Genomic DNA, 14871 nt, shown 5'->3' on the forward strand with positions numbered 1-14871 from the left:
ATGCAAACTTTCTTGGTTTCTCCATTTCATTTTGTACTTTCCCATGGGGAATACAGTTTCTTCTGTTTCTTCCTACTCTTCTGTTAATCATGCTTAAGCTTCTAATAGAAATATTGGTGAAAACCCTCAAATGCTATGAACCAGGAGCTCTAAACCTGCAAAGCAAATAGGCACTGTGGGGAAAAAACATTTTAAAGCTATTTTCTATGAATTGTCTGGCTGAATCAGACTGTGTTGAATGCAAATGCAAGAGGAACACTGCACAGGTTCTGTGTATCACTACGACCTGCGTAACAGCCTAGGTAATTTGCAATACTTTAGGAAAGCCTTTGGAGGATAGTTAACTTCAGCTCAATTTTTCTCTTAAAACATCACACAGAACATATCCAAAGGTGTTTGAGGAACTGGCCAGTGCCACTGCTGGGATTCTCCTTATCATATGTGAAAGGACATGTTGTCTGGGAGAGCCTTTGAAGTTTGGAAAATAGTAAATGTCATGCCCCTCTTCAAAAAGAGCAAGGAGGAGGGTCCAGGGAACCTACTTGATGGTCAGCCTCATTGTAGACCCAGGGAATGTGACAGAACATATTTGCATAGAAGCCAATTTCAGGCACTCGAAGGACAAGAAAGTTTTTGGGAACAAACAACACATATTTACCAAAAGGCAAATCGTGCCTTACCACAATCTGATTGCCTTCTATGATGAGATGATTTATTCTGTGGATAGAGTACCAGATGTCATTTGCTTTGACCTTAGCAAAGTTTGGACAGAGTCTTCCACAGCAGACTTGTATCCAAACTGTTGGATCCAAGTGTGAACTGAATGGGTGGACTACAAGGTGGGTAAGAACCACACTAGACCACTAAAATCAGAGAGCACTGGCCACTGTTCCAAAGTGTAGCTGAACTCTAGTTACAGAGTGACATTCCTCAAGGTCTGATGAGGCTTAATGTCTTTTTTGAAGACCTTGGCAATGATACAAAATATACCCAAAGAAAGTTCACAGATGACAGCAAACTGGGGGGAGTTGTTGATACACTGAGGGATAGGGCTGCCATTCAGAGGGACATTGACAAAATGGAGGAAGGGTTTAACAGAAACCTCAGGAAGGTCAAAGGTAAATGCAAAGTCCTGCACCTGAGATGGAAAAATCCCAAACCAAATACACGCTGGAGGCCAACAGCTACACAACAGCTTTGCAGAAAAGAACCCAAGGGTCCTGCTGGACAACCAATTGAACACGTGACAGCAGCATGCCCCTGTAGAGTTGAGGGCTAAGCACTTACTGGGCAGCATTAACAATAGCACAGCCAGCAGATCAGAGGTGAGATTATTTCCTTTTATTAGATACTCGTGAGTCCACATCTAGTGTACTGTCTCTAGCATTGAGCTCAATAATAGAAGAAAAAGATTGACAAACTTGAGTGGGCTCAAGAGGATCATCAAGAGGGTTAACAGGTTAAAGCACAGGATTTACGAGGAGAGGGTGTGAGAGCTAGGCTTGTTCAGATGGAAAAAGAGAAGGCTAAGGATGGTGGTGGGGCATCAAATTACTGTTTCCAGTTACCTAAAGCAGGGTTATGAAGATGAAGTCAGACTGTTCTTGGAGATGTATAGTGAAATGTTGAGAGGCAATGGTTAAAAGTTGTATCAAGCAAAATTCTGAATGGATATAAGGACAAAAACTTGCCAGAGCGAGCTAGTTAAGCACAGGACAATTACCCAGAGGGGCAGTGCAACCTCCTTCCCTAGAGATAAAGAAAGATTTGACTGAACAATGCACTGAAAAGTCTGATTTAACTTTGACATTAGTGTTCTTTTGAGCAAAAGAATGGTCTCCAGAGGCGTCTTCCAACCTAAATTATGTTTTGATTCTTACAATGAAATAATTAGCAGGTGTGAAGTATGAATAGCCATGTGCAGGCTCCAGACTTCATTCATTGAGACGAAAACAGCAGCATACAATATGTATTATGTTTCTCTCTGCAGACTGAAGGAGAAACATGAGGATAATAATAAATGTGCATATATTAGAGGGTGGGGTGGCTTCATATAGGCACATCAGCCTACAGAACTGGACAAAAACGTAACCAACTATTGGATATTACATTTTCAGTATAGTGAATCAAGATATAGTTTTACAACTTATTAAAGAGAAGACAAACACCACCTTGAACCACAAATACTCCCATTACTCCTTATAGGAGACCTCAATAATCCAAGGGAGATATTAATGAAGAACGGGTATCTTGGGATGCAGTCAACAAAAAGCTGTCTGAAATTATGTAGTAAATTGCTTTTAAGTTCGTACAGTCCACATCAGTCATGCAGCACTTCAGCACAGCACCATCTCAAAACTAAAATTCTTGGTACCCATTCAAATCTTCTGATTCTATCCATTCCACTGACAACAGCAAAACAGTGCTCCACAAATTATTTATGGAAGATATTCCCATTATACTTATTTATAACGTTCATCTCCAAAAGAGGCCCTGTGTCTGCAAAGCATCCAAGGAAAAGAAAGATACACTGCATTTCTTTCCTACATCTTTCATGTTTTAACATGGTAATGAGACAACGCCCTTTATTTCCCTCTATCCTTGGGAAGGGATAAAGGAGGGTGGGATGATGTGATGTCTAGATTAGCAAGATATAAACAACTTCTGGGGTTTTGACAGGGTGAGGAGAGAGGAATATAAGTAGTTTGGCTACTCTAGAGCATTCCCTGCTTTCACCCAAACTCACACATATGCTGAATCTGTGAGATTCAGGAAAGGAAGGAGAAAAGTTTCTTCAGCTCTCCCATTAGCTAGATTCTTGGAAAGGAATAGTTGATTATGTCTTCCTCTTTAACTCTCTCCCTAACTCTTGTTCTTATTTGTAAAGATTTCTCAATGAGTCTAACCACCATTCCAGTGGAGTTAGTGCCTTGTCACATATTAACTTCTAGTGTCTTTAAAAGATGCTGTCAGCCTGACTTAGATTCCTGGTTTTGAAAATAAGAAATACATATTTTTTTCTTACGGCAAAGTTTTCACTTTATTTTCTCCTATCTTTTTTGTATCAGCCCAGAAGTTCAATAATTTAAACTTACAAGTCTGTCACAGTTAGTGACTGGCCTTCAATGAAAACTGAGGTATCAACTTCTAGAAATAAAGAAGAATGACAAATTCGGGAGATAGTTGCTGAACACTGTAAAATTCCAGAAAAAAAGGAGAGATTAATTGTTCAGAAGATGAAGGATCCTTCATGATGTACCCATCACCATTCTTACTGAAGTATGAGAATATTCAGAGGTGGATTGAATCTTACGGACTTGAGTGAAGACAGTTAATGTGAGTAGTGGTTACCAGGCACAGCAAAAATTTCATAGTTTACTGGCTTTAGTGAAGCACACAGTATAGTAAGTGAACTCATAAGAAGATGCTAACACTTCAATAAAAGTCAAAATTAAATGCCAAAGAACCTCAAAAACCTACTTCAAAATTGATTTCCTTCATCGTTTACATAATTCTCCTTGTACATAAGATGTTGCAGAATCACCTTAGTCTAATTTATAGAATAATATTCTAGTTAAAATAACACATTCTATTTTTAGAACAACATTAGAATGCATTTTAAAGCTGACCAAACAAACAATAATAATACATCTATTTCATTTACCTATATAATTTTGTGTAGATGATGCAAACACCTGATTAGAGCTACGGTACTATAAAAAAAACAGCTCCAAAACAGGCAAAAACCTACCTCAGTGATGCTACTGGAAGGTTCCAATCCAACCATATTGGATTGTACCAGCTGCTGAAGAAGTTGTACTTGAGCCACATTGAGAAAGAAATCCAGGTTTGTTGTCACATTCACTTCCAAAGAATGACCACACACCAAAATTTCCTGTGGAGAAATTAGGGGAAAATACTAGATAACAGCTACTGGGGAAATAATCTTCAGCTTCTATATAACTGTATTGTGATTCTCTGCTGTAGTCAATGCTTCAACATTTCATATAGTATTAATTAGGTCTTTTTAGGAGACAGTGGTGTCTCAGGCTTCTAAAGAAGGATGAGGTTTATTCTTTACTTTGCTTTCAATAGCATAACTATTAAGATAAATTTTGCAAGAGAAGCATCTTGTGTGTGAGGTCTTGTTTCCATCTCTTGGTAGTATCAAACAGTAGACTGTCAGATTTTGTTTTTTATTTCCTGGCAATGACTACAATTCTCCTTTCCTTCCAAGAAAATGATGTACTTTTTTTTTTTTTTAAAACATAAACTCTGCTTGATTTATAATGAAATCGTGTTGGAACTCACTGATAACCAACCTAACTGATTTCTCTTTGCCTGTAAACCGTTGTTAATACCTTGGCAAAGCTAGCTGGATGGCCACTGTTTTATTGGTGTTATCTAGCACAAAAGAAACTCTTCACCACTGTTGGCAAGCGACAGAGAGATGAAAAACAGAACCAATGCAGAAGGGTTGCTTAACAAGTAGAAGTACTGCCCCTTCTCATGAGAAGGTTGCACAATGTTCAAGCTCTTCACAATTTAAACTAGACCTCTCCCTTCTTCAGTGAATGTCACCCAGGGAACAGATAACAAGAAGAACGTATGCACAGAAAACACTGAAATTCTTGAACATAAGCATTAGTAAAACTCAGAGGTTTGGTTTTTTTTTTTAATTGAGTAACTTCTACACATCCTAGCCACCCCTTAAGTGTTTTACTTCTTTTTTACATTAAATAATTTTCCATCTGCCCTTGTGTTGATACTTTACACAAAATATGAAGCTGTCAATTTTTTCTTTCTGTGCTCATTAGCTATTTTCCAACAATGTACACCTATTGCACGTTGCAATACACACCCCTAATACCCTTTACACTCCTGTACCAGTTTTGCTCTTCCCAGGAAGTAGCTGTTATGAGAAATACTCCCTGTGAGATGACAAAAACTTTCTGATATTTACCCTACCTAAAATGTTTTAAATTCTTGAGCTACAAACTAATACCAAAGAGGGAGCCGGTACCTTTTGTGTGTTACATTCTTCACAGACTAATCATTAACAAGCTGACCCACAGACTGGTAAAAGTGATTGTTAAATCTGGAATACCTTGAAGTACCCACAGTAATGGTTGGGGAGCGGACGCTTTGTGGAAATTTGTGGGCTTGAAAATCTGGCTAAAAGAACTCGGCTCAACTTTCTTCCTACAGATAGTGTATAGATTGCATTTTCAGGCTTCTTTATGAGAAGCTTGTGAATACAATGTTTTGTGATGTTGTACTATAGCACCTCTTCTCAACACCTTTCCATCACAAATCTTTTAAAAATGTTGCTGGAAATCATTAAAGGATTCCCATTTTCTGAATTGCAAACAGGCTTATCTACCTCTGGACAGGATGCCTTTAATATTGAATGCTACACACAAATTCTTTCTCCAGCAGAGAAAGAACATTTCAGCTACTGATTAAGTCTTCCCCCCCCCCGCCCCCCCCCCCCCCCAGTTAGCGATCTCTGTATTTGAAAACACCTGGACACTTAAAATGGTAGAACAGTAAAACATTAAGATCATCCACATATTAAAAGTTATGCTATTTCTGTTCACATTTGGTACTAACCTCTGGGTGTAAATTCTCTGCAGCATCAATTTTTGTAAAAATAATTGCAGGAGCTGCAGTTATTCGAACCGTGAAATCTGTTAAAATTGGAGTTAAAATTGCTCTCCTCTCCTGATGCCGCCTTATGCTAAAAAAAAAAAAAAAGAAAAAAAAGAAAAAAAAGATTAAATCACATTATAAATTGTTGAGGAGGAAAAAATCATATTCTTCTTTACAACTAGCATGTAGCACAAAACTGCTTCAATACCAGCTTGGCATTTGATTGCTACCTGAATAAGCATTAAATATCATCACTACTAATCATGTTAATTTCAATCTTAAAGGCAGACTTCTACCTTCATTTCGCAGAAGAAGCACATCTAAATATTTGACTCTTCAACCCATCTCCAGGTAGACAAGTTTGATATTTGATATTGCTTCTTCTACTGTTCAACGAACCATACAAACTCATTTGAACAAAGATACAAACTTTATTATCAGTATTTTTCAAATTTGCCTGTGGATGCCCTTCACTTCATGAATAGCTGTCTGAAGCCTCCATAATATTTGAATTCATGCGTTAAAACTCTGGGGTGAAAAAATTCTGCGCACAACAACATAACTGACACAAAAAATCAAAGACATGAAAAATTGAACTAACAAACCCGATTAAACTCTAGGGCTCGCACATTAAATTTATAATAACTATTGCCCAAGATGTTTAAAATGCCTTGAAAATGGAGGGATGTCAGTCTTCCTCCACTGCTTCTGTCACTGGTTGCTCTTAGTTGGTACCTTTTCATCTAAATATCAATGTTTGCTTGCCAAGAATATTTGTGCCATTAAACTTTATAATTGCATTTGTTTTCGAGCTGCGTGTTTATTTTTTTACCTTTAGTCAAATACTAAGCCTAGAGGCACAACCCTGTTATAGATGGATCACTAATAGCTTATGACAACACATTCCAAATAACCAGAATCTTCTGGGTCAGGTCAAATAAACTATTGCCACAAAATGCCATCTGAGAGCCTCTGATCAGGAGAAAAAAAAAAAATGTAATGAGACCAAGATGGTGCTCAGCCCCTAAAAGAGGATACAGTTCAAATTCCTGGGAGAATCCTTCCATCAAGATAGTTTTTTCATAATTCTTTTAACTTGTCATCATTTATAGAAATGCTAAATACCTGCATTTCACCAAGGAGAACTCCAAAAATCATCAAAAAGTTATTGGTCCAAGGTAAGTTTTCCAATGCTTACAAACCAGAAAATTATCAACTGTGAAACAATGCAAGTTAAAAGTATACACTAAATTATGCAACTATCTATCACGATATAAAAGACTGAACTACACTGCCATATAGAAGAAGAGAATAGATCTATGCAGGACTTTTCAGATACATCTGCATGTCAGTTAGGTATCCCTGTATTACTTTTAATCTTGCCATCTCCAGTAATTGGGACATGGCAGCTTGGACATTAGCATAAATTGCACAAGTGAGCCAGACACATGCACTACGCAATTAGACAATTAGTCCTCACCATCAGCTAGAGTTATCCATGTTAATGTCATTAAACAATATGGTTATATGGCCGTCTATGCAGAAATCTCTGGACTGCATGTGGAATAGAAAATTAAATCCCTTGATTAAGAACAGGTATCGATATACATAGTCTAGTAAAGGTAGTGGTTCTGCAGTGGATTCTGTTGAAAAGTACAAAATCTCAAATACTGATGGTTTGTAGGCCAAGAGTTAGGCCAAAAAGAAATTAAATAGGTATCATAACTTGACTGTAATTCAGTCAAGTTCAAAAGATTCAAAATCCACAGATGACAATTTACTGATTGGACTATTTCGATTTTGATACTTCAAACTCTACTAACAATTTGCTTAAGTGTCCTCAAAACATGTAGAGAGCATGGCGATCTATAAGGGAATATAAACTGCCAGATGTGGGTAGGCCTTAAAGCTTTTAAATTTATTTAGGACAACAGTATACAGAAGTTAACAGCAGATGCTACAGAGCACAGAGCTAGTATTTACTGAGCAAAAGTCTAATAAACTTTTACTTCAAATGACCTTCACAAACACTGCTGAGCAGGCTGCATGCTACTGTAAGTAGTATGCAGTATGCTTAAGAGCAAGCCAATTAGTGAGTGTGAGAAAACTACCATCTTACGTTAAAAGCTTTAACGTTTGGGTCAGCTGTAGCTCTGCTGGTCTGTAATGATAGTTTTTAAAGCAAGATCAGTATAAGTAGGTCCCCAAATTAGAAAGCAGACCCGTTAGTGGTTAGCGTACATCTTCAACTGAGAAAATGGTCTTAGATTTTGCCAGTTCTACAAATGCTGCTCTCCCTGCCATCACCTTCACTTTAAATTGAAACCAGATGGCTTTCCACCCAATTCCTATTTCCCCTTCACAACAGGATGAGAAAGAAATGCCTTTGTTTTTGAGGAAAATGAAAGAGCTAAACAGTAGAACAGTTCTATCAAAGAACACCTATACATTAGAAAACTTCCACTTGAAGGGGCATATATTGCTAGCGAGTATAATTTCAATATATGAAAGAGAGCTATAAAAGCAAGTTACTTGTTGAACCCTAAACCCACAACTGGTTCTCTTCGATCATTGTTCAAATTATTTTTCAGCTCATACGTATTCCTACTTCTTAATTTTCAAATGTTATTCTAGTAGATACCCAGTACACTGCATCTAAGGACTTTTTTGGTAATACAGATTGATTGCTGATTTTTAAATTTTATTTTAAAATCATCCTTATGTGGTATCCCTGTCCTGCTCTACTTACTATTTTCTGCATTTCTAGTTGGTGAATTTGAAGCTCAGCCAAATCAAGTATTAGCAAAAATAATTGTAAGTACAAACAGAAGGCAAACAGAGCACAGTAAATAATGAAGGGAGAGGATATGAGAAAGAGCACAAAAGGAACAAAGAAACAAATTCCACTTTGAATTATTAAGTCTTCCACACTGCACCTAAGTGCACCGTTAACTTAACACAGGTGTACGCCACATGAGCTTATGAAAAAACTTGATTGTGAAGAGCGTAATGATGGCTCTATGTCTGCAGCACATTCATTCCATGGTTCATTTATGCATCTGTTATATATTTGTCTTGGAAAAAAAAGGAAAAGCTAGTACTTTTAGAGATGTTAAAGCAGTTGATCATCTACACTTAAAAGTACAGCACATTTGAAAGACCATATGCTAACGCAAAGCAACAAGGCAGCAAAGCATTTGTGATAAGGCCTGGAGGTGCCTTTTACTCAGTGCTGAATTTGGGCTATATCTGTATGCTAACATGAACTCTGGTTATGGACCGCAGATCCACATTGTAAAAGCACAGGACAAAAATGGTCTCTGTCCTCAAAAGCTTACAGTTTAAGTATAAGAAAACACACACCCACAGACAGGGACGTAAAAGGGAACAACTAACAGCACCGTAGATAACGATATCCGTGCAGTGGCAACCTGAAACCTGTCTTACGATTTTTTGTATTAGAGTATAATAGAAATGATTTTGTTTTTTTAAGGATTTGGAAGAAGATATTGCAATAACTTTGTGAATGTTCACAGGAAATGCCTTTATAACACGTGGGTTAGCCTAGGAGCGAGCAAGAAAGTGTTTCTTCAAAAATTAAACGCGGCAGCTCTGGTAACTGGTATGATGAGGTCTGAGAAGCAGTGAGTGTAGATGTGTTAAAGCAAATGAAAGAAGACACATAAGAGGAAATGGATAGACATAGAAGTCTAGAAGTACCTTGAAAGCAAAGACATATCTAATGATTAATATGACAAAAAATGTTGTGAGAAGAGAAAAAAAATGTGAAGAACAGAATATTGTAATCAAAGCAACAACATTTCATTACATCAAATCAAATCATCAGTATTTGATTACATCTACTCAGAAGCATGTTGAAATTATATGAGGAAGCAGGACTGCCAAAGACATGATGTTGCACTAATCAAGGAGGTGCGATGATGTGAGACTGGATAAGCTGTGAAAATGCGCAAGGACTATCACTTGGCTGTCTTATGTGGAAAAAACTAATCGAAACAAACAGAAAATACTGGCCAGTAAGAGCTAAACATAACTAGATGTGAAAGTTGGAAATGTTTGCCTTATTCTTAATTATAATTTTTTTCTTAATAATACCTTACTGAATCTAGAGTTTGAACCCTTATATACTGAAAAAATACATAGGTCAGGGAGAAACTCATACATTCAATACATGAATGACAATCAAAAGCTCATTTATGCCATGTAAGTTTACTATCTACAGAGAGAGGAATCCTCACAAAGAATTCTGCAACTTGAAAAAGCAGAAAAACAAGTATTAGCATGGAATAGGCAACATAATCAGTGTTCTCTGTTAGTGTGAGGCACACAAATCCAAAGATGTTACGTTGGTTAGCATGTTAACTTAGGACTTATGAAAGATTTCTCTCTTGCAGGTTTCCCATGGAGTTCTATAAATCAGTTAATCCCTGATCCACAAAAGTATTAGGATATCTAACTACTAATGACATCATCATGCCTCAGACCTCCGTCTGCCAGTGGGCAGAACAGCTCACATCCTTTCAGCTCTCTGAGGTGTTGCAAAGACACACTGCGAGACAGTGAAATAGCATAGCAACATTTTGAGGACTACCTAATGATCAAAATTAGAAAATGAACAAATGTACACCATCTAGCTGTGCAGAACTATTGTTATATAATTATACATGTTATATAATTATGCCTCAGTAAAGCTAATTTTCATCTTATTAAGATTGTTGTGCAACATTTTTTTTGCTGTGGATTAATAAAGAAAATAACATACTCCATCTTATTGAGTAAGGCTTTGTACAGTATGAATACAAGTACAACTTCAGGTACAATAAACACAGCAACTGAAATACAGGACTGAACACAAATGTACTGCATTTTATTCCAAAAGATTCACAGTGAATGCCCCTACTTCCTTACACATGGATCTACCGATCACTTTTTTCCTGGTCTTCCTTGTTAGAACTTGGCAAGCTGCACTTCAACTTTCCAAAAAAGCATGAAAATGAAAACTATTCAAAGAAAAATCTGCAGGAAACCTTTCTGAGGATCCTTGTGAAGCAAGGGTGGTATTTTGTTCAGTTTTGTACAACAGACCATTGGCTCCCTGACGCACTCAATGAGAGTCGCAGAGAGCTGTTCCAGATGGTGGTATGCCAAGGACAAAACGGTAATGCAGTATATTGCCACACTCAATTCATTACCACACAGAGCAGTAATGCTTTTAAGCTCGATTAATTTTTTTTTTTTTTTTAAACAGAGTTTATTCAGGCTGCAGGAAGCAGAAGTTGCTGCTGGGAGCTGTAGAAGGATTGCACAGGGACGGGGGCGAGGCCTCAAGAGAGGATATATTTCTTTATTTCCTTCAGGGCTGTTGTTTTTTCCATTGAGAGGAGGGAGAGGGAGGAGGAGATCTGCAAGCTGAAAAAGCAGTTTTCAATCAAGAAAACTTCTTTTGGTTAAGTATTCCCAGCTCCCCAAATGCTGTTTCGTAAAGGGAATAAATGTGGACAGGTTTCATTTGTACATAACCTTATTAGAACTGTCTGACTGTTTCCAGTATTCTTCTTATATATTACACCATCAGGGAGCTTTTTATAACATCTACAGTGAAGTATAAACATTTCATAATGGGAGGAGTTATGATCCCTGATCCTCAGTGCAGCACAGCATTTGGACATTTTGTTCTGAGAGAGGGCACCCACTCTACCAGAGTGCTCCAGTTCCCCCATTCTTCTTGGGGTGACCTGCGGAGGCACAGGAGGCATCACACCAGCCCCTCTTGAAGAATTTTACACTAAATACCTTGAAATATTCAACACTTAAGTCTCAAAGCAAGACTGCTTGCTTTCCAAATCACAATGTAAAAGTTTAAAAAAAAAATTCAAACCCATGAGATAGTAAGTACCAGAAATATTGAACTTCAGAAAAACTAGTGGGAAAATTTGCAGGATTTACTTTCTCTGTAAAGACTGTTAAAGTATTTAAATGATAAATTATGTCAAAAGCTTTCAAATATTTGTTTGTATGATATCCATAGATCCTATATTTAAAGTGATTTGGTTTTCATACAAATTTTTACAACAAGACCAAATTTCAACCCAGTAGACTAAATTACAATATAATCTATTTCAGAATTTTTACAGGTATTTAATTTATTTAAAAAAAAACCACAGTAATGCTTTTAGAAATGGGAATGGAAAATTAATGGCTGGTATCTATGCTGAAGTTTTCTGTAAAGTAACTGTTATGAAATACTTGGATATAGGTTGGATTCTATACCGCACCATACAGCACCTAAGAATTAAAAAATGAGGAAATGAATCTCAAAAAAGAATCTTAAAACCCAGTGAACCTAATAAACGAGAACACTGGGTCTAAACAATAAGTAAAAACAAATAGAAGTATATCAAAACCAAACAAAGAAATGAACCCTAAAATAACTCAGCAAAAATCATTCATTATGTTCCAGGTTAAACATGTCTAAGAAACTTAAAGAATTAAAAAAGAAAACAGTATCACAAATAGGTCAGAGAATAAAGCTTCTGTAGTAGTTGCAGGAAATCTTAAGATAAACTTCACCCTGAAAACACTAAGCACCATGTAAAACACCATGCAGCCACCCTCTTGGTGCATGCTGGAAATAACTCAGCGGATGGCAGAGTTCAATGCAGGTTCTTCCAGTTCTCAGCACACCACTTCCACAGATCATAAAATAAACCCAGATGCAGCAAAACTGACTGCCAACTAAAAAGCAAAAATGCAAACAACCTGAAAAAGAACTGTAGTAAATGTGTAAAATTTTAAGCCAAAAGGACAAGAAAACACTCATACCAACTTTCTCTTTAAACAAATTCAAGCTGGAATTAAAATACTGTCTTGCATACCAGAAAGGAAAAACTAATGTATTTAATTACAACTGATCTAAATTAAAACCCAAGTAGAAGATTCATTCAAAAGCAATTTCAAAACAAACATACTTATTTCTCAAACACATTGTAATAAAATTTTATTTTGGAAGTCTGCTGAGGAAAAGAAGAATGTCCAAGCAGTTATAAAAAAAGAGAACTCAGATTATCTGTAATAGCTGCTTCCCTTATTCTTATCTTAACAGCTTTTCAGGAATCCCACCAAATTTCCTTTCCAAATCTATAACCCTAAAGCTCAGACCAAAGTGTGCTGGCAATATAATTTCAGTCACCAATGGGAAGGAAAAGGAAAGCCAATTCCTCAGTGGCTGGTTTTGCTAGCTTAACTTGCACATTGGCCCAAAGTCCTTTGGAGATTAGTGTCATCTTATCTTTCAAGAAATGCCAGTGGCCCTACGTTGTTTTGCGAGAAAGAACTTCACGGGCAACTTGCCCAACATCAAGGTCCAACTAGAAAGTCATACACATTTTTTCAAGGCTAAGGATTTAAAAGAAAAACGGTCTATGGAATTATAGTAGTTTAAAAAAAAAAAAATCATTAAGACAGGAAAGAAACAGGTGACCTGATAAATGAAGAACAGATACTGTGTTTAAATTTTCATCTGTACTCGTGTCACTCCTTCTGGTTTTATCATTATTTTGGTTAGATCTGCTTTTCCTGCCCTCTATTTTTCAATGATAAACGAGAATTTATTCTTGATCACATCGTTTTCCTGCATGCACTCCTCCAAAGTGAGCTTATTTGCTCTCTTGGTCTTTAATCAATTCACCAACTAGAAAGCTCAGTCTGCATCCCATCCTCACGTAGCTTCTTTTGTCACAGCTTTCAGAAAAATCTCTGGGCATCCTCTCATCTCCCCTTTTTTTGAAAGTTAAACCAGCAATAGTTCAATTTTTGTCTTTCCTTATGATTCTGCCTGTTGTTCTCTATCATTTTTAGGAACTCATCCCTCAATTCAGATAGGAATCTTATCTTGGGAACCATAAAATTATGCACTCGTTTCATAAAAATTGGATTGTTTTTTGCATGAATTAGATATAAAGGACTTTTAAATGGAAATAAATAAATAAATGTGTGGGCAAACAGGCATCTTCTAGCAGAAATGTGTCTAAATCGACAAAATGACTTCTGAAAGCTTGCTCTTGGCTATCCCACCTTACTCCTGTCACTTTGAAAAGAGAACGCTGACTGCTACACAGTCTATAAAAATTTAGTTTTAAGCCATCTGTATGAGTTCTTAAGTATAAAAAAGTATATTAAAACTAAATTAAAATTTCAAATTTTCACAAATTACCAATTAAACCCTCCTATTTTATATTTGAAAACTTTAAAATTTAAAATACCATGCAAGTGTACGCACACTTTATCTTTCTACTAGAAAGACAGAAACTAGAGGGTGGGACTTTGCATGTGCATATCATGCAGTACATAGTAAGGGAGACTCAGCTGAAATATCTCATTTTCAAAATTCATCTGGTTTTAGTTACAGAAGTGCAAAAAACAGTTCAGAACCAATAGGAAATGTTCTGCTTTATCCTCCTCTAACTTAGAAATGTCTAAGCTGGTTTTACTCAAGCTTTGTAAAAATACAAACAAAGGAAGTTTAAAAAAAAAAAAAGGACAGGAAAGAAAAAAAAAAAAAAAAAGAAGAAAAACCAAAACCTCCCATTGCCTGTAGACTGAGAAGCTGAACTCTGAGCCCTGGAGTTATTTTTATGGACATACAGTAAGCCACTCAGAAAAGAGCTTATACTGGAACCAAAGGCACACAGTAACTAGACAGTAACTACAGTGTAACAATAATAGTAATATGCATCTCAAATATATAATCCAAAACTCCATGGAAATATGCTTGTAATGTAAAGCAAAACAATACAGAATTATTTGATTCAGATATACTGCAAATGATATCTGCAGCATTTGTGCTATGTAATTCTAGAAAAGAATAAGTTAAACAAAACTTCCTACCTACTGGCCATGTTCCATTCAAGTGCTGGATTTTGAGAATTTCTTTCACTCTCTGTCAAAGCCCCTCCTTTTCCATTTTCCTTCTCTGGTTTCAACTGATTCCAATGAGCAGTACCAATGTTTATAGACTGAAGATCTATTTGATATTGTCTGTCTTCAACCTCTGATCCAGGGTCTCGAAGTATTCCTAGATTCAGTGCTCTCCTGTAATGCCAAAGGAAAAAAAAAAAAAAGAAAGAAAAAAAAATCAGCAACAAAGGTCAAAATCAGAACAATCAGATACTCATTAAGATACAAAATTAAGAAAATTTA

At 36.5% G+C, this 14871-nt stretch overlaps 1 protein-coding gene across 14 annotated transcripts in view; it reads right to left on the minus strand.

The window, feature by feature from the left end:
• Positions 1 to 14871, minus strand: part of VPS13B (vacuolar protein sorting 13 homolog B) — a 485731-nt gene that overhangs the window by 154918 nt on the left and 315942 nt on the right. For all 14 annotated transcript variants that reach the window (XM_082316760.1, XM_082316766.1, XM_082316768.1 and 11 more), the window contains 3 exons: positions 14560 to 14763; positions 5614 to 5740; positions 3752 to 3895 (listed from right to left, as the gene is read on the minus strand). In XM_082316760.1, the coding sequence (XP_082172886.1) occupies positions 3752 to 3895; positions 5614 to 5740; positions 14560 to 14763 (475 nt within the window). The remainder of the gene's footprint in view (positions 1 to 3751; positions 3896 to 5613; positions 5741 to 14559; positions 14764 to 14871) is intronic.

Source organism: Platalea leucorodia (genome assembly GCF_965183815.1).
Source record: "Platalea leucorodia genome assembly, chromosome: 1".
Classification (NCBI taxonomy): Eukaryota; Metazoa; Chordata; class Aves; order Pelecaniformes; family Threskiornithidae; genus Platalea; species Platalea leucorodia.